The 22,980-nt window shown below is 54.9% G+C and overlaps 5 protein-coding genes and 1 pseudogene across 13 annotated transcripts in view; 4 read left to right on the top strand and 2 right to left on the bottom strand.

The window, feature by feature from the left end:
• QRICH1 (glutamine rich 1) overlaps nt 1-1,969 on the top strand; it is a 56,729-nt gene extending 54,760 nt beyond the window's left edge. For all 4 annotated transcript variants that reach the window (XM_020280322.2, XM_020280321.2, XM_020280323.2 and 1 more), the window contains one exon: nt 1,036-1,969. In XM_020280322.2, the coding sequence (XP_020135911.1) occupies nt 1,036-1,228 (193 nt within the window). In that variant the 3' untranslated portion in view covers nt 1,229-1,969. The remainder of the gene's footprint in view (nt 1-1,035) is intronic.
• IMPDH2 (inosine monophosphate dehydrogenase 2) overlaps nt 1-7,069 on the top strand; it is a 96,977-nt gene extending 89,908 nt beyond the window's left edge. Inside the window, exons 2-16 of one of the 2 annotated variants that reach the window (XM_076007639.1) lie at nt 2,190-2,400; nt 2,855-2,903; nt 3,097-3,198; nt 3,311-3,385; nt 3,717-3,923; nt 4,423-4,510; nt 4,585-4,784; nt 4,867-4,957; nt 5,055-5,150; nt 5,413-5,484; nt 6,141-6,284; nt 6,362-6,506; nt 6,600-6,743; nt 6,823-6,906; nt 6,995-7,069. In XM_076007639.1, the coding sequence (XP_075863754.1) occupies nt 2,303-2,400; nt 2,855-2,903; nt 3,097-3,198; nt 3,311-3,385; nt 3,717-3,923; nt 4,423-4,510; nt 4,585-4,784; nt 4,867-4,957; nt 5,055-5,150; nt 5,413-5,484; nt 6,141-6,284; nt 6,362-6,506; nt 6,600-6,743; nt 6,823-6,906; nt 6,995-7,016 (1,617 nt within the window). In that variant the 5' untranslated portion in view covers nt 2,190-2,302 and the 3' untranslated portion in view covers nt 7,017-7,069. Of the gene's footprint in view, nt 1-2,183; nt 2,401-2,854; nt 2,904-3,096; nt 3,199-3,310; nt 3,386-3,716; nt 3,924-4,422; nt 4,511-4,584; nt 4,785-4,866; nt 4,958-5,054; nt 5,151-5,412; nt 5,485-6,140; nt 6,285-6,361; nt 6,507-6,599; nt 6,744-6,822; nt 6,907-6,994 lie in introns of those variants that run through there. The other variant, XM_012771232.3, reaches the window with a different exon arrangement.
• An 899-nt stretch (nt 7,070-7,968) lies between these two features.
• Nucleotides 7,969-9,652, bottom strand: NDUFAF3 (NADH:ubiquinone oxidoreductase complex assembly factor 3). 4 transcript variants are annotated; one of them, XM_076007651.1, is made up of 6 exons: nt 9,486-9,544; nt 9,060-9,268; nt 8,749-8,941; nt 8,515-8,581; nt 8,303-8,403; nt 7,969-8,219 (listed from the first exon to the last, which is right to left on the bottom strand). In XM_076007651.1, the coding sequence occupies exons 2-6, from the start codon at nt 9,266-9,268 to the stop codon at nt 8,103-8,105; spliced, it is 687 nt and encodes a 228-aa protein (XP_075863766.1). In that variant the 5' UTR covers nt 9,486-9,544; the 3' UTR covers nt 7,969-8,102. The 4 variants fall into 4 exon arrangements, with proteins under 4 accessions (XP_075863766.1, XP_012626682.1, XP_075863769.1 ...); XM_012771228.3 differs by lacking the exon at nt 9,060-9,268 and having other exon boundaries at nt 9,486-9,652; XM_076007654.1 differs by lacking the exon at nt 9,060-9,268 and having other exon boundaries at nt 9,505-9,621.
• Nucleotides 9,653-12,752: 3,100 nt separating this feature from the next.
• On the top strand, nt 12,753-15,963 carry DALRD3 (DALR anticodon binding domain containing 3). 2 transcript variants are annotated; one of them, XM_012771219.3, is made up of 12 exons: nt 12,753-12,961; nt 13,039-13,334; nt 13,482-13,738; nt 13,833-13,912; nt 13,994-14,107; nt 14,478-14,551; nt 14,658-14,719; nt 14,828-14,910; nt 15,004-15,186; nt 15,260-15,373; nt 15,569-15,637; nt 15,732-15,963. In XM_012771219.3, exons 1-12 carry the CDS (start codon nt 12,797-12,799, stop codon nt 15,849-15,851), a joined length of 1,617 nt encoding a protein of 538 aa, XP_012626673.2. In that variant the 5' UTR covers nt 12,753-12,796; the 3' UTR covers nt 15,852-15,963. The 2 variants fall into 2 exon arrangements, with proteins under 2 accessions (XP_012626673.2, XP_075863660.1); XM_076007545.1 differs by lacking the exon at nt 15,569-15,637.
• WDR6 (WD repeat domain 6) lies at nt 15,395-22,940 on the bottom strand. The gene is made up of 6 exons (XM_012771216.3): nt 22,626-22,940; nt 17,302-19,777; nt 17,132-17,215; nt 16,911-17,027; nt 16,702-16,820; nt 15,395-16,602 (listed from the first exon to the last, which is right to left on the bottom strand). Exons 1-6 carry the CDS (start codon nt 22,723-22,725, stop codon nt 16,139-16,141), a joined length of 3,360 nt encoding a protein of 1,119 aa, XP_012626670.1. The 5' UTR covers nt 22,726-22,940; the 3' UTR covers nt 15,395-16,138.
• Nucleotides 15,429-15,491, top strand: LOC142875278 (uncharacterized; annotated as a pseudogene).
• Nucleotides 22,941-22,980: the final 40 nt, after the last annotated feature.

The raw sequence follows: 22,980 nt of genomic DNA, 5'->3' as shown, positions 1-22,980 counted from the left end.
CATGGCCCTGCATCCTGGCCTTGACCTTTTGTCACTGTCACCATCAATCTAGGGGGACTCCCTCTCTTGGCTTTTACTCCCTCTTGTCCCTGTAGTTTGTCAAATCATCTTGACACAGCAATGCCAGAATGATCTTTCTAGGTTGCAGACCTTAGCATGTTACTTAGATGAAAACTTTTGTGGTTTCTCATTACAGAGTAATCCTCACATAGTGGACAAAGCTTTTCATCTGCTCCCCCTTGCTAACCTGATGTCCATGGAGCTCTTGGCTCCCTAGCCACACTAGCTCTTCTCCACTCAAAGGCATCATGTTATCCCTCTTCTCAACTTCAACACAGCTTTATCAGGGAAGCAGCTCTAGATTCCCTGTTTTCTCTGGATGTAGCTCTGTAGCACTTAACCACTATTTGTCATTTTGTTTATGTTTATATAACTTTGTCTCTCCTTTTATCTGTAAGCTATGTGAGGGTAGTACAAATTATTGTTCCTGCTCATTTCTTTAACATCAGCACTTAGTGCTGACCTGGCACACAGTAGCCCTTCGATAAATCTTGAATGGATGAATAACTGTTAGAAAATGGACGGTGCTAAGTACTTTAATAGAGGTACATAGCACACTTTGGGGGGTGGCATGAGCGCAGCTAAGAACCCCAGCATTCTGGCCTTTATTACTGAGTGAATAACATGAACAAAGACTTGAAGATAGACCTCTGGATTGTGAAGTGGCCTCCAGGTGGGATATAGATGAACTCAAGTGAAATGAGCCCAGGGGAGCTGTAGGTAGGTACAGTCTGATGAATCATAGCTAGCACATGGAAAGGAGCGGCAGAAGGAAAGCAAACTATCACTGGCATTTGCAGTAGCCCCAAAGGAGGACCAGGAGGTGGTATGTTGTGGGTACATGGAATTCAGTAGCTGTGCCACAGTATCTTGGTGCCTTACCAACTTTTGCAGACAGCATCTGTCTGGGAGGTTCAAAGTGGGAGGGTTGAGGTTATAATGGTGTTACCCAATTTTTACTGACATATTTTTCAGCCCCCAGAGTGTGAAAGGCCGGAATGATACCTTTTACCTGACACCTGAGCCAGTGGTGGCCCCCAACAGCCCTATCTGGTACTCAGTCCAGCCTATCAGCAGAGAGCAGATGGGACAAATGCTAACCCGGATCCTGGTTATACGAGAAATTCAAGAGGCCATCGCAGTGGCCAACGCAAGCACCATGCACTGAGATGCCTTGGCCATGGTGCAAGAGAAACCAGCCAGGAAAAATGAGACAGACTTTCACACTAAAGAAGAGGCCTCCATTTTTTCTTTATTCTTTTTTTATTGGTGTAGTTATGAAGCCTATCAGGCTGCTTCGGTTTAAAATGTAAAAGAAAACTCTGCCCCCTTTGCATCTTTATAAACCTGCTGTGGCAGACTCCTCAGCCGATGGGAGCTCTGGGTTTCCTAAGAGCCAGGTATCCTAGAAAGTTGCTGGCTGACTCTTTGTCTGAGGCCTGTGGAAAGGACTTGGACTATTAGAAGAAATGCGGCCCCTTCCCTTCCTCAAGAGAGATGGAATTAATGATGGATGGACCCTGCAGGGAATCTCCCCAGCTGGTTTTCACCCTGGACTGGCAGACTTCGCTGACCACAGGGGAGCCATGTTCTTTTCTTCATGCTCAGACAAACTTAGCATCTTAATGGAAGAAAAATGAGGGAACTTCAATTATGATTTATTAAAGACAATTTCTATTACACCCTCCTTTACAAGTGACATTTTAGATGTTAAAGTAAAAACTTTACCATGCTTTTTTTTTTTTTTTTTTTTTTTGGCCTAACATTGAGGCCTTAAAACCTGAGGCTCCTGTGCCTGATGGAATTCTTGTAACATACACTTGTGTATCATATAAAGATACCACTCTGTTTCTCTTATGTATTCTTACTCTAGTTGTTTATTAAGAATGACAAGCACGTCTTTTCAACATGCTAGTGAACGTGGTCTCTTTATTTGGGGCGGAACAGTGGAAGCAAAGCCTTGCCTCTTAGTTGAACGGGCCAAGGTTCTGCGTCGAGGGGGTGGGACAGGAAACAGCCCAGCTCCACAATAGGTCTGTGCGTGCCGTAGGCATGCGCCGGTTCCTCTTAGCCCCGCCCCTTCCGCCGCGCCCTAGTCGTTCCACCCCCGCGCCTTACGCCATGACGTCAGTACTGCGCGCGGCGCCGTGACGAAGCCGGCTGGTTTATATTGGCGCGGCCCAGACGCCAGAGGTCTCTGCGGCGTGGTCCTCGGAGACACGCGGCGTTCCTTGCGTTGGTCATGGCCGACTACTTGATTAGCGGGGGCACGTCTTATGTGCCAGACGATGGACTCACGGCACAGCAGCTCTTCAACTGCGGGGACGGTCTCACCTACAAGTGCGGGCCTATGGGGCTCACCTGGGCGAGGAGTGGGGCGGCATGTTGGGCGAAGAGCCCAGATGGGGGCTTCCATAGAGCCCTCTCGAGCACAGGCAGCATGGGGGACAGGTTCCGGGAACTACTCACCCATCTCCGGGGCTCATTTTGACAGGCCGGGAGCGGGGGTTGGCTTTGGGGAAGTTATCTTAATAGTGCTTGGGATTTGAGGCTAGAGACTCCGTTCTTTGGACACACGAAATTGTCAGGGTGCCAGGAGCACTGATGACAGCTCAGTTGCCGTAAAGGACTTCCGTCCCTGTCTCCACCTTGTGCTCTGCCTCTCCTGTGACATACAGGCTCAGTGAGCGCCCATGTCTATTCATATGCCTTAGACGATTGATCTATAGGGATGGAGTCTTATGCTGCCATAAGCCTGAGTGCCCTACTCCCAATTTATTCCCCTTGCCCGCAGTGACTTTCTCATTCTCCCTGGCTACATCGACTTCACTGCAGACCAGGTGGTGAGTATGATCAAAACTTGGGTTTTGAACATTAAAGTAGACTAAGGTTGCCTTGTCTCTGGGCAACCTCACCAAATTGGGTTTAGGGTTGGATTCATGCAGATCATACGGAGCACCTGTTTTGGGGGGTACCTGGTACCACTCTAAACTGTAAGAGATGCTTTCCCACATTAGTGGACCTTTGTCTTCTCAGGACCTGACCTCTGCTCTGACCAAGAAAATTACTCTGAAGACCCCACTGGTTTCCTCACCCATGGACACAGTGACAGAGGCTGGAATGGCCATAGCAATGGCGGTGAGCCCCATGGGGTAGGGGAGAAGCAGGAATGCCATCTCCTTTCCCTAAGACATCCAGTCTTGCCTCTCTTATTCTGTCACTTATTCCCTCTCTTCTGCTCATTCTGTAGCTTACAGGTGGTATCGGCTTCATCCACCACAACTGTACACCTGAATTCCAGGCCAATGAAGTTCGGAAAGTGAAGGTCAGAAGGGCAAGGATCATGGCCAAGAGCTCCCGGGAAATGCACTGAGGTGGGGCGGGGTGGGAGTGGGAGTTTATTCTGCCAATTAAGGATCCTTTCTTCTCACCATGGGGATCAATTACTGAGAAGAGCCTAAGACCCCGTTTCTTAAGGCAACAGAACAGGTACAGGTGGACAGTACCTGTAGCCCAGCAATGTCTCTTAAGTGTTGGTGTGATTTGGTTCTGTGGCACTGCCAAAGGTGGAGTTAGGGACAGACTCCATGCTTCAGACCAAGAGCCTGATGAAAGTGGTTGAAAGATGCAATGCCCATTTTCACCATCCTTTCCAGAAATATGAGCAGGGATTCATCACAGACCCTGTGGTCCTCAGCCCCAAGGATCGTGTACGGGATGTTTTTGAGGCCAAGGCCCGGCATGGTTTCTGCGGTATCCCAATCACAGACACAGGCCGGATGGGGAGCCGCTTAGTGGGCATCATCTCCTCAAGGGACATTGATTTTCTCAAGGAAGAGGAGCATGACTGCTTTTTGGAAGAGGTAGGTGCCAATGGTAGAGCACAGCTAAGCTTTGGCAGCCTAGGCTGAAGACAAGAAGCTTCTGTTGCCCTTATGATAATATCTCTGAGGGCCTAGCCAAGTTTCTGACTCCTTCATTGGGTTCTTGCAGTCTTTCCCTACCAGAGGCTCTCAAACTGTCCACATGCTTGCCAGCATTTATGCTTTGTTTTTTGCGACTCCTAGGGTGGGAGCAGTGTTCAAGGATCAATGTCAGTTGTCCTCTTCTAATTCTCTTCACATTGCTCCTGTGTGGTCCTTCTACATAGTTGTTCTCTGTGCCACTTGTCCTTTCTACTCAATTCTCCCTTTTGCTGCTATACTGCTGTAGGAACTATTGCGTTCCCTTGAGGAAGGGTGGTCTAGGTGCAGGTGTGTGAACATGGTGGTCTTTAGAACCTCACTCCTGAGTAGGGCAGGATCTGTGGAGAGGTCTGGTTTCTGACTGGCTTTTCCTCACAACTCTCATTCCCTATCCTAGATCATGACAAAGAGGGAAGACCTGGTAGTAGCCCCTGCAGGCATCACATTGAAGGAAGCAAATGAAATTCTGCAGCGTAGTAAGAAAGGTAAGTCTTATAGGTGGGAAGGGGGCCTGGAACTAATGCTCAGGGTCCTAATTCATGTCCTGCCCTGATCTCAGGAAAGTTGCCCATTGTAAATGAAGACGATGAGCTAGTGGCTATCATTGCCCGGACAGACCTGAAGAAGAACCGGGATTACCCACTGGCTTCCAAAGATGCCAAGAAGCAGCTGCTGTGTGGGGCAGCCATTGGCACTCATGAGGATGACAAGTATAGGCTGGACTTGCTTGCCCAGGCTGGTGTTGATGTAGTGGTTTTGGTGAGCTGCTACACAGGCAGGGAGGGGCAGTATGGGCAGCTGCCATATCACAGCCTGACTGGGACTTACTTTCCTGTCCCAGGACTCTTCCCAGGGAAACTCCATCTTCCAGATCAATATGATCAAGTATATCAAAGAGAAATACCCCAGTCTCCAAGTCATTGGAGGCAATGGTAAGGCAAGATTGGGTACTGAAAGATGTGTGGTGGGAGTGGGGGAGCTGGGCTCCCAACGGACCTTCACAGGAGCCTTTCCTCTCCTTCACTGTAGTGGTCACCGCTGCTCAGGCCAAGAACCTTATTGATGCAGGTGTGGATGCCCTGCGGGTGGGAATGGGAAGTGGCTCCATCTGCATCACCCAGGAAGGTAAGAATATGCTTTGGCAGAACCCACAGAGACCCTGGCTTCAGGCCCCACATACCCTGAAGTCAAGCACTCTTAGTGGAACACCACTGAGTCCTCCTCCAGTAGAAGCAAACCTGGGGCCAGATTGGCCTCTTGGATGGGTGACATGGCTGGGAGCAAGACAAGTTCTTGCCATCCCTCACCTGCCACTCCCTCGCCTAGCCTGGCCTCCTTGCTCCTGCTCTGCGCCCTCTCTAAACTCTGGTCTGTTTGTTTTATTTAGTGGCTCCCAAGATCCCTCCAGACATAAAGTCCCACAGCCCCAAATGCCCTTCTACTGTCACGGGCTGCTATAGTAAGTCCAGCCCGGCCCAGCTGCCCACTGCCCGGCTGCTTGGTTGACTGTAGCTGTAGCTCCCGGGGTTTGTGGTGCTGACGGGTGGGCAGGGCAAACTGATATACAGACCATGGTTTGGGGGGCTGCTGAAGAACACAGCTCCATCCTCCTCCTGGGGCCCTGATAGGACAGGACCTCCTTAGGCAATCCCTGCCCTGTCCACATCTTCTGCCATAGGCATGGTTCAAGAACCAACTCTGAAACCTGCTCTTCCTTCCACATGACACTGCCCTGACCTTGCCTGAGCTGCCCACCATGCAGGGAGGAAGGGTGGGCCTGACTCAGTGCCTCTGGGAACTAACTGCACTGCACGGTGACTCTTGCCCCATCTGATGCCAGCTGGGCGGGGCTTTCCCGGCTGCTAAGACTGCATGTGCCTGAGGCTGCCCTGGGCACTGCACACGTGCACGCGCACACGCAGGGTTGAGTGAAGGCCACCACATTTGTTTGTACTATTCAAGGCAGATGGGGCAGCAGCCATCCCAGACACATCTCTTCCTCTTCCAAGCTGCAGTTCTGGTACAGTTGTAGCCAAGAGCTCCTGGGTGCTATGTATGGCTAGGGTGCCTGTCCCCACTAACCCTACCCACCCATCTGTTCCTCCTTCTCAATAGTGCTGGCCTGTGGGCGGCCCCAAGCAACAGCAGTGTACAAGGTGTCAGAGTATGCACGGCGCTTTGGTGTTCCTGTCATTGCTGATGGAGGAATCCAAAATGTGGGCCATATTGCCAAAGCCTTGGCCCTTGGGGCCTCCACAGGTAAGGGCCTGGAGGCTGGTGGCACCCCTTCCCCAGTGCTGTGAAGGCTCTGCCCCAAACACTCCATCTATCCACAGTCATGATGGGCTCCCTCCTGGCTGCTACAACTGAAGCCCCTGGTGAGTACTTCTTCTCCGACGGCATCCGGCTAAAGAAATATCGTGGTATGGGTTCTCTGGATGCCATGGACAAGCATCTCAGCAGCCAGAACCGATATTTCAGGTGGGACAGGCAGGCCAATTACCCCACCCCAGCCCTGGACTGACAGTCTTATCTCTGGTGTGACCTTGTCTGTGTCTCTGCATCTCCCTGCAGTGAAGCTGATAAAATCAAAGTGGCCCAGGGGGTGTCTGGAGCTGTGCAGGACAAAGGGTCCATCCATAAATTTGTCCCCTACTTGATTGCCGGCATCCAGCACTCCTGCCAGGACATTGGTGCCAAGAGCTTGACCCAAGTCAGGTGAGCTTGGGGAGCTGGGACATGGTTAAAGGGGCTGATCAGGGCCAGCTACCCACCTTTGACATCTGACCCTCTTCAGAGCCATGATGTACTCTGGGGAGCTTAAGTTTGAGAAGAGGACATCCTCAGCTCAGGTGGAAGGTGGTGTCCACAGCCTCCATTCGTAAGTGCCATTTCTGGGTGGGCGCTTCTGCCATGCTTATGCCTTTATTCTCCTATCCTCACCTCACCAGTGGTCCTTTTGATTACAGGTATGAGAAGCGGCTTTTCTAAAAAGGTATCCAGCACATCCCCTCAGTTTTTCAATAAAAGTTTAAAAAAAGAAAGTGATGGCTGATTTTTGAGGTCAGTAGGCAGGCGGGACTCTGCAGCTGCCACCACCAGAAATGCACACAAATTTAGTATCCTCATTTCCAGGGGGAGGCTCAGGTCCTGGGATAAATAAAGGTGCTCCATGAACCTGGTAAGGGATAGTTCCAGTTTCAAAAAGTTCCTTCTGAGGCTGCTACAAACCAGCTCTGATCAGCTCTGGCTCCTGTGGGTTCAGTCTCATGGAGGCTCTGACTCTGTGGCTCCCTAGAAAGGATCCCAGAACAATCCATGGGACTGGCATCCACAGGGCATCCTGCCAGCCCAAAGCTTAGCCTCCTGGGAGCAGGTCAAAACATGAATATGTACTCCACTCCCTAACTCAAATCTTTTATCAATGATCTTATGGGGAAAGCCATTGAGGTCCCTTCAAATCTGCATATGAACAGGTGAACAGATCTGGACCGGGTAAATAGACTTTCTAAATGAAAAAGTGACCCCTTAGGCCAGGCGCAGTGGCTCACACCTGTAATCCTAGCACTCTGGGAGGCCGAGGTGAGCGGATTGCTCAAGGTCAGGAGTTCAAAACCAGCCTGAGCAAGAGCCAGACCCTGTCTCTACTATAAATAGAAGGAAATTAATTGGTCAACTAATATATGTAGAAAAAATTAGCCAGACATGGTGGTACATGCCTGTAGCCCCAGCTACTTGGGAGGCTGAGGCAGCAGGATCACATGAGCCCAGGAGTTTGAGGTTGCTGTGAGCTAGGCTGACGCCACGGCACTCACTCTAGCCTGGGCAACAAAGCGAGACTCTGTCTCAAAAAAACAAAAGTGACCCCTTAGTTTCTTTATACTCCCACCAAGAGCCCACTGAGCCAGCAGCTCCTGGCCAGCAACACACCTGATACAAACAATAGAAGTACATAAGTTATTAATATGCTGGCAAACAAGTGTTACAGTGCCAAAGGAAGACAATAGTGAAAGCATTGGGAAGCCCTGCACTCTGCAAAGTGCCAGGGCCCTCCTAGACAGGTCAGTTCCTGGAGGTTCATTCTGCAACTTGACCCAGAGAGAGAAGTGAAGTCCCTCCAGGTGGGGGTATAAGAGCAGCTCCTGTCACTCGGCCTTCATGACACAGGAAGTTGAAGGTGGCACAGGCGTTGGGCTGCAAAGAATAGGCCAGCATCAGCCTACCTAGGGTGGGCTAGGCCTGAGCTGCCCACAGCATTCCCAAATCCTGGGACTTACCGTGTCCTGCACTTCCACAGCAATGCCTCGCTCCCTCATGGCTCGCAGCACCTGGAACTGCAGCCTCTCAGTCCGGTCTCCAGTGCCCACCACCACAATCTCTAGGGAAAGGAGGGTGTGGCTACTCTACAACCAGGTCTGTTGAGAGGATGGGGTGAGGGTGGCCTTCTGGGGCCCAGAGCACCTCAGGCCTTCCTTTCCCGCCTCCATACCTATCCGGGGTTCTAGCATCCAGAACAGGGAAAAGCTCTCTTCGGTGATGTCCTGGTGGCATCCCACCTACAGGGAGGAGACAGATTCAATATGACAAACAAATCCATGCAGCTTCTCCCCCCGCCCCGGCTTCATTTTGGGGATACACGGAAAGGCCAGTTGGACAGGGACACAAGCAGGGAGAGAGCCTGTGACTCAGAGCCTCAGATTCCTCATTGAGGGTTAGAGCTCACGTTCCACTGCAACACCGAGTGCGGGAGAAGCGCGCAGGGCCCGAACACTCGGTTTCCGTTGACAGTGAAGCCGCGGCTGTTGTAGCAGTCGATGTACATGGCGTGAGGGGACTCGTGTTGCAGCAGAGAGATGTGCGTCCGCTGATACAACTCGTCGTCCGCCGGCGAGAGCCGATACCCGCGCCGTGGGGCCCTGCGGATCGGTAGGGTCAGGGGCGCGTGCCCAGGCTGTGGTCTAGCGGGTCGGCAGGTGCAGGGCTGGGGTCACCGGCCCTGGGAGGGGCGGTTAGGGGCGCAGAGTCCGGGCTCACCACGGCAGCTGAACGGGCGGATAGCGCGGCGCCGGTCGCGCGCGGGACAGGCAGCGAAGCGCCAAAGCCGCGGCCATGGCTGATACGCGTGTAGCAAGACCGGCACAGGGTTGGTGGGGTCTAGCCCGGCCGGACACAGCGCGGCAACAGCGCCCTCTGCGTTCTGGAGGGCATCTCACAGTTCGGCCGGCCCAGCGAGCTAGCGCCATCTGTCTCAGGAGGGGCAGTCCCCCCGCCGGCTCCAGTGTCAGCACCTGCCGCCCGCCCCGCCCTATGTCCCCGCCGACCGTCCCGAGAGAGTGGGACACCTGGTAGCGTCACCGCCTTCAGGCATTGCCTGAGCCGCAGGCGTGGCCTGCCCCCCGCGCCCCCGGCTCTCGGCCATTAAGCAGGGTGCCTCGGGCCCGGGGTGGGGAGGCCGCCCACCTGGCGGTGTCCTGCACACCTGGACAGGGCGTGGTGCCAGCCTCCCCGCCGCTAATCCCAAGCTTTGTGGCTTCGGGCCCCGTGGGCGGGGCGGGCGCCTCGGGTTTCTCCGCTGCTGCCGTATCACGCCCCTCCTCAACCGTCAACCGCTCGACCGTTGGCTGCGCCGCCGCGCGCTGCGGGGGGCGTGGCCGAGCGGGGATTGGCTTCTCTGGAGCGCGAGGGGGCGTGGCCATGTGGTTTTGCCTTAAAATGGCTCCAAATCTGCGGGAAGCCAGAGCAAGCGGAAGGGCACGCGGTTGTGGGGCTGATATGGCTGTTCGGGTGGGATCTACAGGGCCGAACCGGACCAGACTTGAATTCAGCGGCGCCTGAAGCATCACCTTGTCCTCGTTCAGTCTGCTGGCGTCCCGAGAGTCCCCCATCCCCCATCTTGAGCCAAGTCAAGGGCCTACTGGCGCAAGAGTCGCTGGCGCCGGCGCTGGGTTTGGGTATCTGGGCACGCCGGCTCTGTTGTGGCCTCAGGGGAACATTGTCGCGTTCGCTACCCGCGGGGCCGGGCGAGTGGGAGGCTTGGCACAATCGGGGCCTGGCGGCGGATCTGCTAGGGCTGGTCGCAATGGGCTTCTGTGGGTCTCGCCACTGCTGTGTGGACCAGTTCGTCCCCTGGCGCTCCGGGCTCTGGCAGCGTCACCGGACAAAGGGCCCCGGTCGCGGGGGTGTCCCCGAGGCGGACGCATGGGTTTACTTCCTTTCTGGTCCCTCGGGCGCGCTTCCCTCTTGGCGGATTCCGAAGCCCGCCCCTCCACCGTTACCGCACCAGTGGTCCCAGCTGCGTAGGACCGGCAGAGCTAATCCTACCCTGCGGATCTAATCCGGATCAGGACCCGGTCCCAGGGGAGGCCCCTACCTCCCCTCTTATTGTTCTGGGGCCCAGGTGAGCGCCTCGTTCCCACTAGACTCGGTTTCACCGCCTACTCCCGGATCCGCCTCCTGGGACTGGGAATGGGCGGGTTCTGATCTGGCCTCAGGGCAAGTAACCTGGGGGCAGGAGCCCCCTCCAACGGCTGGAGAGCGGGCAACGGAATCCCAAAAGCAGCTGTTGTCTCCAGAGCATTCCAGCTGCGCTTGGATTTCGTTCCCTGCTCTCCTGCCTGAGCAGCGCCCTGGCCCAGATGGGGTGGCCCCAGACCCCCAGACATACTTTAACTGGGCCCATCTCGTCTCAGTTCCTCCTTCAGGTGTGCCCTCAGGCTGGAGGTGGTGGGTGTAGATGTCGCAGAGCCGGGGCTGGTGGCCATCTCTGGCACCACCTGGGAGCATTGGCGAGGGAGGGTGGACTCGGGGCCTCTGGGTAGAGCTGCTAGGATGGTGAGTCCCACAGGGCCAGCCCAGCCCACAGCTCGCTAAACATAGCCTTACACTTCCTGGGGAAAAACCACCCCAACGGTCTTTGTGGACGAGAGTAGCTGAAGTCCCCAGCTTGGCTGCGGAGCCCTGCTAGCAGCTGTTTCCGGGTCATGAGCCTACAGCATGGAAAGCGCTTTGGAATGACACGATCACTCCCGTTGAGTGGGGCACCCAAGAAGCCATCGGGAATGTCGTGTCCGCCCAGTGCTCTTTCGGAGCCTCCCAGTAGGCCTCAAAGCCCTGGTCCAGAATGGGACCTTGCCAAGCTTTTCCTGTTCTTATGTTTCTCTCCTTTCCAGAACTCTGTACACAGAGATAATAGGGCTTCCCAGTTCTCTGTACTTAGTGGGTTTCAATCTCTATTAAAATGAAAATGGGCGGGGGGGGGGGGGGTGTGTGGAAGTAAAAACATTTGGGGACCCCTGGTGAGAGGAAAAGTGCTTTCCCACTAGAGCAGGATGTTCCAACTGAGGTCTATTTAGCCGCTTCTCTTGGTCAAATTGTTTAGTTGGCCCTTAATAGCCTAAAATGGGAAGCTTGAGGATGCTGTTGAAGTACACCAGGTTAAAGGAGACAAAAGCTGGTAATTCTGGTACACCATCACCGTGGCTCTAATTCCTCAGGTATCAAAAGAAGAAAACCTATAGTTGTATCAGTGCGAATTTATTGGGAATAAAGACCACCCATGGCTTGTCGTGGTGACTCAGGCCTGTAATCCTAGCACTCTGAGAGGCCAAGGAGGGAGGATCGCTTAAACTCAGGAGTTGGAGACCAGCCTGAGCAAGAGCGAGACCCCATCTCTACTAAAAATAGAAAGAAATTATCAAGACAACTAAATATATAAAATTAGCCAGGCATGGTGGCGCATACCTGTATTCCCAGCTACCCAGGAGGCTGAGGCAGTAGGATCACTTGAGCCCAGGAGTTTGAGGTTGCTGTGAGCTAGGCTGACGCCAGGGCACTCACTCTAGCCTGGACAACAAAGTGAAACTCTGTCTCAAAAAGAAAAAAACTCACCCATATCTCAAAGGAGGAAATGCTTGTAAATAATCTGAAACCGTGGAACACAAATTCTTTGAAAAACGAGACATTTAAAGTGGGTCGTGAAAGTGGCCTTAATGTTACTGCCTTATTCTAGTGACAATCATTTAGAAATTTGACCTTTTAATCATATGTAAAATGGGAAAAATTAAACGTTATTACACAAACACATGAGACTTCCGTGATAAGAGAAGGTGCCCTGTCTGAGCCGCCACCCAGTCACAAGGATCTTTTTCTTAGTTGATTTTTTGTTTTGTCTTTTGTTTTTGAGACAGAGTCTCACTCCGTTGCCTGGGCTAGAGTGAGTGCCTTGGCGTCAGCCTAGCTCACAGCAACCTCAAACTCCTGAGCTCAAGCGATCCTACTTCCTCAACCTCCCAAGTAGCTGGGACTACAGGCATGCGCCACCGTGCCCGGCTAATTTATTCTATATATATTAGTTGGCCAATTAATCTCTTTCTATTTATAGTAAAGACGGAGTGTCGCTCTTGCTCAGGCTGGTTTCGAACTTCTGACCTTGAGCAATCCGCCCGTTTCGGCCTCCCAGAGTGCTAGGATTACAGGGGTGAGCCACCGCGCCTGGCCTTTTTCTTAGTTGTTAATGCGGGCTACGCCGAAAGAGCCCTAGGCCCTGGGGGGACCGGAGATTTCGGGCCTGGGCCCCGGCAATGCAGGTGGGTCGCGTAGAGGCAGCACTGGGACCCGCAGATGGAAAGCAGTAGACGTGACTCCCTCTGCGGCACCTGTCCGCTTTCCGGTGGCCGCTGCTGGATCCCCGCCCTCGCCAGTCGGCCTTTCTGGAAGTTCCGCCTTCCGGAAATTTGCTTCCGGTTCCGCTCACCTCACTCCTTCCGGTCGCCATGGCGACAGGGCGCCTTGGGGTCGGGGAGACTCTGGGGGCTCTCAACGCTGCCCTGGGGCCTGGCGGCCCTGTGTGGCTCAAGGAGACGCGCGCCCGCCACCTCCGTGCCCGAGACTTCCTGGCGCCGCAAGGCGCACTGCGGACGCGCTTCGAGGACGGGCAGGTGGGAGCGGGCCGGGACGTGCGGCCCAGGGTGGTAGCGACCGCTGCGGCCAGCTCACACCGCCCGTCCACCCACAGGTGCCTGAGCATGTGTTCCGTGCCGTCGCCTGCCTGCAGGGCCCCGGTGTGGCCCCAGTGCTGCGCTGCGTGCCGACCCCCGCGGGTCTGTCGCTGCAGCTGCACCGACCAGCCGTATTCGAGCGCGTCCTCCGCGCGGTGGCTGCCTATGCCGCGCCCGCTACGCCTGCCTCCCTGTGCCCGCGCGTCTTACTGCACTGCCCGGCGCTGCGCGGCTCCCCTTGTGCACTCCGCCTGAGCCAGCTGCGTGCCGTGCTCGTGGCTGATCACCTAGCACGAGCTCTTCGTGCCCATGGGTGAGCGGGGCCAAAATGGAGAAGGTGGGGGACGTCTTATTGGAGGCCTAGAGAACGGCGCCGCCCTTGGGGACAGCCGCTGGGGGTGGGAAGTATTGACAAGCCCGATTAGGTGCGCAGGCTGAGGCGGTCGCTCTCCCTTCGCAGCGTGTGCGTGCGCCTAGTGCCTGCTGTGCGGGATCTGCACATGCTGACCTTCCTGCAGCAACTGCGGGTGGACTGGCCCTGTGCCTCGGAGAAAGCCTCAACCGAAACCCTCAGGAGCCGCGCACTTGCAGAAATTACCTGTGTTCATGATGGGAGGACACTGCCCCCCGGCGTCCTGGGCAGATTGTGCCTGAAGGAGCTGGTGGAAGAACAGGGCCTAGCAGCTGGCTATGACCCCAACCTGGACAACTGTCTGGGTAGGACCTGGAGCCTAACAGGGCCAGAAAAGGGGTATGGGGATTTCTGCATTACTGGCCAGCCAGCCTCAGCACCTATATGTTCTCTTTGCAGTGACAGAGGATCTGCTCTCTGTGCTGGCCGAGCTACAGGAGGCTCTGCGGTATTGGCCGGAGGACAGCTACCCAGGCCTGGTTAGTAACTCCCAGCCCTGTAGGCTTCTAGCAAACCAAGTATCCTGCATCTCTGTAGTGACTACCTTCCTTCCTTATAAGGCTGGGGCCAACAGCTGCACAGTTATACACGTGGTGAGCTGTGAGGAGGAGTTCCAGCAACAAAAGTTGGACCTGCTTTGGTGGAAGTTGGATGACCAGGCTCCACTCAGACAGGTAGGTTAGTGATGTTGGAGCTCCCCACTACCTCACCTCCCTTGAAAACCTACCAAGGGGCCTGTTACCTGACAGATCCGGAAATTGACACTTGACCTTGGGGGAGATGGTGAACTTGTTGAGAGGGCATGTGCAGCAGGTGCAAGGCTCTGGAGAAGATGGAGTCCGAAAACATCCCAAGAACACTGAAGAATAAGTTGAGGCTGGACCATGTCCTTAGGGGCTGGGCTTGAGAAGGAGACACTAAGCCTGGTGGTTACAAGTTCTGGGAGTCTGGGTGGACTGGAGGCACCAGATTTGGGTTCCTCTGAAGGACTTATTGCTGGCGAGTAGCACCAGCTGGGCTGAATCTCTGCCATCTTCCTGACAGAAGCACCTGATCTGTGGCCCAGTGAAAGTAGCTGGTGCACCCGGCACTCTGATGACTGCCCCTGAGTACTACAAGTGAGTTGAGGCTGAAAGGAAGGCCAACCTGAGCCAGGGTAGTCGAGGTGGGGGAAGTCTTTACTGGGACCCTGCCCACTGGCCCTCCTCTCACTCTTCAAAACAGATTCCGGCATGCCCAGGTGTGCAAGGCCTCAGCTCTCAAACACAGTGAAGATCTGGCACAAGGTGCGCCTGGAAGGCCCTGGCAGTGCTCTGCAGTAGGGCAGGTGGTTTGCACCCCTGCCCCTTGTTCCTTCTCTGCAGAGACTCACTGACCAACCTGTACTCCCTCAGACCCAGCCTGGATGGAGATCTTTGGAATTCTCTCTGTGGCCACCATCAAGTTTGAGATGCTGAGCACAAGCCCACAGAGTCAGGTGAGCCTGGGAGTCAGTGTCACAGGGCCAGGGCTGGGGGGACAGGGTTTAGTGGCTGCCCTCCTTCTCTGCAGCTGTGCTCCCATTTTCCAGCTCCTCCTGGCCCTATCTGACAGCAGCATCTCCACAAAGGGCACAAAGAGTGGCACCTTTGTCATGTATAATTGTGCCCGTCTTGCTACACTCTTTGAGAGCTACAAGCGTAGTAAGGAACAAGGTCTGTACCCCACTTTTCCACCTGTGAGCAGTCTGGACTTCTCACTGCTACATGATGAGGTAAGTGTCCCTTCCAATAGGTAGCACAAGCAGGAGGCTTGGACTTTCCTTGCAGCACCCTTCTCCCCCACAGGGTGAGTGGCTGCTGCTCTTCAACAGTGTTCTCCCCTTCCCAGACCTGCTGAGCCAGATAGCAGTCCTGGACTGCACAACCCCAGGGCTACACATTGCTGCACGCACAGAGACGGTGAGGCACAGAAAACAAGGCTAGACACTCAACACACTATTTATTCTGGGCTAGGGTGCTCACTTCAGCAGCACAAACACTAACACTGGAACGATACAGAGAAGATTAGCATGGCCCCAGATACATTAGAAAAAAAATTCTGGGCTGGGGCATAAGAGCAAAGAGACAGGCCAGTGACTCAGTCTCTGTCTCTAGATGTGCAAGTTCCTGGTACAGCTCAGCATGGATTTCAGCTCATACTATAACCGGGTACACGTCCTAGGGGTAAGCACACAGCACAGGGGGTGGGAAGTGCAAAGGGGTGCAGGGTAAAAGCAAGAAAGCAGAGGATGAGACTAGCAGGCCCCTTCTCCTTCAGGAACCTCGACCACACCTCTTTGGTCAGATGTTCGCCCGCCTGCAGCTTCTGAGGGCCGTGCGTGAGGTGCTCCACGCTGGCCTGGCTATGCTGGGTCTCCCTCCACTGAGTCACATCTAAGGCCACAAGGCCCGGATATATAGGAATGTTCACAAAGTCATCAACTGGAAAAAACGCAAAACCCCACACGTTTAGGAGCCTAGAGCCAAAATAAATTGTTTTGTTGTCCAAAGTTTTGTCCTATTGTGGGAAGTGGGGCATAGTCTCAGCAACACTCTACTCACCTCCAGCTCCTGCTCTGAAGTTGGGACCCCACGACTGCTGCCTCCCCTCAGGGCACAGTCAACCCCCGCTGCACTGTCTGTGAGCAGGCCCCATACCCAGCATGCCGGCCACCACGGGATACCTCAATCATACCAATTATAAACTTCAAGCCCCTGACCCCCAAGAGCACAGCGGTGGCCAAACTCAGGGCTCACAGGCCAGCAGTCCATGTCTGCTGCATCTGGCACATGATACACAGTGCTGTTCATAAAGGTGGGCTCTCCATGCCCTAGACGCCAAAAGGTCAGCCGTTGGTCAATGGAGGCTGAGACCATGAGGCTTGGGCTTAGGATCTTGAGGCCTGTCACATGGGCAGCATGTGCACAGGGGACAGAGTATTCCTCTAGCACACGCAACTGGGGTACCAACTCAGCCTCCCCCACAGCCTCTTCCAGCTCTGGCATCTCCACTGCAAGCACGAAGACGTGGAGGGAGCCATCTTCACTGCCGCTGGCCACAAGATGGTGGCCCTCACGAGTGGGCAAGGTGTGCAGGCTGTTGACACCACAGCTGTGGGCCTGGAGAGTCAGGGAGGGGGTGCCCAGCCCTGGAAGAAGAGGATGGTTATCACAGCTCTGCTCACCACACAAGAGAAGGCAAAGGGAGAGGTGGGGTGCAGCAGCCAGGCTGCACACTAGCTACTCACTATAGGGAAGTCCAGGGTCTACTGGAGGCTCGAGGGCAGTGGAGCCACGGTCTAGCACAGTGGTGATATCCCAGAAGGCCAGGTTGCCGTCAGTAGCTGCACTGCACAGGAGCAGCCTCCTGGGAGCCAGGAAAGGACAGTCAGGTCAGTGAGGGATGGAGAGCAACAGGAACCCAACCCATGAAGGATCATTGTCCAGCCCCTCTCACCGCCGCTGGTTGGGTGCCTCATGTGTAAAGGAGTGGACCTTGAGAACACACCGCTTATGGTGGAAGGTTTCAGCGAAGAGCTGCAGAAGCTGCCCAGAGTCCTGCAAGAGAAAGAGCCTGGGGGGGGGAGGGGGGAAGGAGGAGGAAGAGCCCAGCTTAGAACCCATCCTGGACAACTTCATATCCTTTATCTCCCCACCCCATGGGCCCTTTGCTCTCACCTCACTGCCCCATCACTACAAGCTGCAGCCACAAGGGGTCCAAGGCCAGGCCGGTCAAATTCACACACTGCAAGGGACATGTATCTGCAAAGACAATGCACAGCTGTCAGGTGAAGCCTGCAAGCTTGGCTGTGTAATCGCATCTTATGCTGCCTGCCAGTACACATTACCTGGTTTCTGGGTCCACCTTGATCATCCGATGCCGATTGCGCTGCCGGTGCCAGTACTCATCTAGCCGGTGGGACGCAAGGTGCATGACATGGCAGGCAAGGCGGCTTGGGGTGCTCGGATCCGGAGTGACCATGATGCTGAAGCAGTGCATCTCAGCCCGCCCCCCAGCGGACACCACACGGGCAGTGAGGCCTGGCCGAGGATCCTGAGGGCCACCGGGGCTGCCGATGCCCCACACAGCCACAGCACGCACCGAGGAGATATGGTTACAAACAGCTGTGAGTGCATGGGCTGAGCCTGTAGTCGTGGGGAGTGCCAGGACACAGACAGTAGTGTCCTCACTGCAGGTGATCACAATGTCAATCAGGCCGGGTCCCTCACTGCCAGGCTCCAGGTAGTCAGGCTCCATGAAGCTAGGTACCCCAAATTCAGGCCCCAGGGTGATGGTGCCCACACGCCTTACACAAGTGATCTCACGGCCATGCAGACCCTCCCGGAGAATCACATGTGGCCGAGTGCAGCCGCCTAGAGCCCGGTACAGCATGACATCCCCATCCTTGAGGTACGCGAAGGCCATAGCCGCCTCAGTATCTGAGAAGGCCCAGGAGCGGTGCCCACCACCACAGTTGATGATGTGCAGCTTCTCATGTGATCGGGGGCTCCACACCACAAACTCATTGGCGTGGAAACCCAGGATGACCATGCCCCCATCAGGCACCATACGGAGCCCAGCCACCCAGTTCATGCCTCGACAGGACTTCTGCCTTAGGACAGGCTGGAGCTGGCCACCTCGCACAAAGAGCTGGTAGTAGGTGCCATCACGCCCAGTGGTATACACGTAGCCACCATGACACGTGACTGAGGTCACACCCTGCTTTCCATGCAGGGAAGGAAGGGTAGACACAGGGCCCCACCCCGCCAAAGCATTCCCACCATTGCCACTACCTGCTCCAAGTGCCCCAGTACCAGCCCCAGCCTTGCCTTCCACTCCAGGATCCTTGAGCAGACCTGGTCTGGAGGGGAACAGCAGCACAGAGCCCCGGCGGTCCCCACATACCAGGAAGTCACCTGGGGGTAGGAAGGCGCTGCATGTGTGCCACCTCTGCTTACTTGGGGGCAGCAGGTACCGGCAACGTTCCTTGACAAAGATAGCTTTGCCAGAGGGCGCAGCTGAGATCTCCAGGCAAGCCACTACCCCACCAGGGCCCGATGCCAGCAACAGGAGCTCCTCGTAGCCACGCAGGGCCCAGCTCAGGCTATGCACTTTTCCAGGGAACAGGGTCTGATCTACAGCAGCACTTGGAGTATTGATAGGGACAACCTTGACACAACCCTCTCCATTGGCCATGGCACATAGCCCGAAGCCCTCAGGACCAGGAGCTGCCTCCAGTAGGCAGTAGGACTGGAAGTGCTTATCCTCTAGTAGCTGCTCCCAGCACTTGACCTCCAGGTCATAGAGGTACAGAGCCCCTGTGTCAGTCACTGCCAGCAGTCGCCAAGAGCCAGCCAGTGTCACGGCCTTGAGGGTACCTGGCCTACTACGGGACTTGAAGCAGAGAGCTGAGACCCCCGAACCTGGGTAGCCACGTCCTACCAGGTGCCACAGCCGAATACCAGAGTCATCACCCCCCGTGATCACCCAGGCCTGCCTCTCATGGGCAGCAATGGCCCGGATCCCACGGCCCTGATGTCCCCGAAAGGCCTGGAGGATCTCACCTTCGTGGCTCCACACCAAGCAGACACAGTCCTCTCCTGCACTGATAAGGTAATTCTCTAGGAGCTTGACCTGCCATACACGGGAACTATGCCCAAAGCAGTGCCCAATATTCTGCACCCGACCCCCAGGAACCCGTAGGTCGCCCACCTTCCAGATACGGACACTTCGGTCTTCTGAAGCTGTAGCCAGCAAGCCCTTGCTTTCCAGGTAGGACATGCTGAAGATGACACCCACATGCCCACTAACCCGCCGGTCAGGTGCCACGGGTTTGCTGTCTGCTAAGGCAGCTGCTGGGTACCAGACCAGGAGCTGGTTGGAAACAGCACCTGCCACTATGGTCAGCTCCTTCCAGGTGTCTCCAATCAGACAGGCTGAGGAGAGGGTGCACCTGTCCGTGCAGGGCACATCCTGCAGGAGGCACCCTACCACGGGGTCATATAACACCACTGAGTTATGGCCCAGGGCCAGGGCCACATTCCCTTCGAGCCAGCGTGCATCCCAGATCCAGTCAGACATGTTCCACAGGCCTGAGCGCCAAAGCTCCCGGAAGTGGCCCTGTCCCCAACTAACTTTCACAATTCGGAGTCCCTTGCTCCCAAACACAGCCACCATGGCCTCTGTGTCAAGGTCTCCATTAGGCTCCGGCCGCACCCGGAACCCATGGATAAGATAGTGGCCAAGCAGGTTCTGCACTCGCTTCATCATGCGCAGATGTCCACCAAAGTCCAAGCTGTATACCAGGACATCGGGCCCCTCACCTAGGCAGAAGCAAAGAATCATGTCAGAACCATGAACCTAATTCTGATGACCCCAGGGGAAGAGATGGGGGGAAGGAGCATGTAGCATATAGATGCATAAGGACACACAATCCTGTGGCTTGAACCTTGGAAAATCCTTGGTCTCAGTTTCAGCTGGACTTTCAGTACTGACTTTCTGCCCCCAGTAGTCATTCTTTTTTTTTAGAGACAGAGTCTCACTCTGTCGCCTGGGCTAGAGGGCCGTGGCATCAACCTAGCTCACAGCAACCTCAAACTCCTGGGCTCAAGCAATCCTTCTGCCTCAGCCTCCCAAGTAGCTGGGACTACAGGCATGTGCCACCATGCCCGGCTAATTTTTTCTATATATTTTTAGTTAGCCAATTAATTTCTCTCTATTTTTAGTAGAGACAGGGTCTCGCTTTTGCTCAGGCTGGTTTTGAACTCCTGAACTTGAGCGATCCTCCCACCTCGGCCTCCCAGACCAGCAGTCACTCTTGACGTTCAGTTCAACCACGAATTTCTCAAACTCACGTCCTTCTCCTCACTCCACCTCACTCTTTAGACAGGTTAGTCCCTAAATTCTCAGCCTCAGATATCTCTACACGCATCCTTCCTGATCCCCCTCTATCAGGGTAAAGGCTGTCCTTACTGAAGCAACCTTTTCACTCTTGAAGCCACTGCATCCCCTCCTGATTTCGAAGAGCTTCTTCTATCTAAGGAGATATGAGCACACTTGGTATCGATGAGAACTTGGAGAGGCAGCCCCCACTTCAGCACAAGAGGTTGGGCTTGGATCCTGGCCCCGCTACTGGTCAGCTATGTGAGCCCTATTCTGTGTATGAAGCCCCAGCATAGCAGCAACACAAAGAACCTCAGAAGGAACAAATGAGATATAGTCACAAAGTCTGACACACAGCAGAAACAAAAAGAAACCTCTTTTCTTGCCTCTGTAATATACATTCTCCTTATTTAATTCCTTTCCTTTCCTAAAACTCCCCTAATTGGTGCTTTCAGAGAATTTCAGCACCTCTATCTAAACAAGTCACATGCTCTCTGGGCAGCCTCATATACCCCAACTATGTGTGTGCACACACTCAGGTCTCTCCAGAACTGGACCCTCAGCTGCCGCCTGGTTGTCCTGCAGGCATCTTCCACTCTAACTCATCCCTCAAATTCTCTCAATGTTCCTCGTCTCAACGATCATTACTACCTTCTGCCCATCCCCCAGCCAAAAACCAGGAAACCCACAGACTCCTCCTCTCTTAATTTCCCACATCTTATCTCTTCCCAAGTTCTGTGGATTTCATTTTCCAAAGAGTCTGCAAATCCTCCCCACCACAGTGACCTTGGTCCAGGTCATCACCTCTTACCTAAGATGACAACCACAGCCACTCACACCACCCCCAGACTCAGTCTCAATCTTCTGGCATTCAATAAACATTTATTCACCATCATATGCCGAAATAAAATAAATAAATAAACAAATAAAATAAACATTTATTGAGTATCAATTACAAACCAGACAATGAGGTGGTTGAAACAGGAAATGAAGGAGTTAAGAATGGGCTAGAAAGGATGCTACTGAGGGGATCAGGGAGACACTATAGCATGGCCTGGAATGATGGCACTAAAAGCAGATAAACAGTTACCACATATATGAAATCAAAGTCATCCTAGCACCCTGGGAGGCTGAGGTGAGATGACTGCTTGAGCTCAGGAGTTCCATACCAGCCTGAGCAAGAGGATACCCCCTTCTCTACTAAAAATAGAAAAAACTAGCCAGGCATGTTGGCGCAGGCCTGTAATCCCAGCTACTCCAGAGGCTGAGGCAGGAGGATCGCTTGACCCCAGGAGTTTGAGGTTGCTATGAGCTGAGTGTTGACACCACAACACTACTCAGGACAGAGCGAGACTGTGTCATTCATTCATAAATTAATAAAATAAAATAAAAACAAAGTCAATCAGACTGGCTTGGAGAGTGAGGAAGATTCTTGGGCTTGAGGTTTGGGCACCTGAGTGGCTGCTGTTACCTCTGCAGAAGGCCACGCCCCCCACCTCCACAACGCACACACACGCCTGCCTCAGGACCCTGATAAAACTCAGCAGCACCATCATCAGTCACTAGGACTCACACCTGACTTCATGTCAGGTCTTACTGCTCCCTAGGACTTTTGACACCACAGGTCCTAGGCCTTTGCAGCCAGCCACTGGGGCCTGTGTTTCCTTTCTCAGAGGAACCTCCACACCCGATTCCCTGGACTCCAACCATCTCAGGAGGGGCCTCAGCCACCGCTTCCCCTGGCACTGGCCTACTCAGAATGGGTTCATTTGCAATTTTCCGCCACCCCACCCACCTCAAGGGATCTTCAAGCCCACTTAGGAGGAGCCTCACCCTGCCACCATTCCTGCCTCTCCCGGCCCCGCCTTCCCCAAAGAAGCCCCACCCCCGTGAGGGGACCACGTTCCCTATTTTCCCCACTCTGCCACCCCTCCTCGGGAGAGGCCAAATCGCCGCCCATCTCATCCAAGGGGCCACACACTCCTCTCGCTCCCCTGCGCCCCCGCACACCGAACGACCGCGTTCCGCTGCGCCTTTCCACGGCTCCGCCCACCCTTTCCACACTGGCTGCAGTTTATAGAGGGCCGCGGCAGTCAGATCAGCTTTTTATCTCGGGCTCTGCCCTCCTCGGGTTGGCCTCGTCCCCGCCACCTCCTTGGCTCCCTTCCCACTTTCGATCGGGCCTCATCCTGCCGCCCATCCTCCTACTCCGGGCATCCCTTTGTTCCTGTGGCCCCGCCCCAGGTAGGCGCTCCTCTGCCCGCTAGCGCGCCACGAGCCAAGCCTCACCCGCCAACAGCCGGTCCCCCACGCACTCCAGGCCCGTGACCGGGAGGAGCATGAGCTCTGAGGTTGCCCGCGGCCAAACGTAGTCCTCCAGAGCGTCCATGACTGTCCCCGAGGCGCTGCGGCTGCTGCAGCCAAGAAAGGAGTTCAGCTCTCGCGAGACGAGCCTTCCCCGCGCGCCGCGCCGCCGAGCAACTGCGCCTTAGCTACAGGTAGCGGAGACCAGGGCCGCCCGCGGTGGATGTCCAATGACGACCCTTCGCCGCACGCAATCCCCCTCACGATTGGCCGGGTCTGCGGAGACGCCTCCGCCCCTCCCCCTCGTGTGACGCTGGCCGCTGGGGCCTTGGCCGCCTGC

This window comes from Microcebus murinus, chromosome 1, assembly GCF_040939455.1.
Source record: "Microcebus murinus isolate Inina chromosome 1, M.murinus_Inina_mat1.0, whole genome shotgun sequence".
Taxonomy (NCBI): domain Eukaryota; kingdom Metazoa; phylum Chordata; class Mammalia; order Primates; family Cheirogaleidae; genus Microcebus; species Microcebus murinus.
This window is presented reverse-complemented; position numbering and strand designations above follow the sequence as displayed.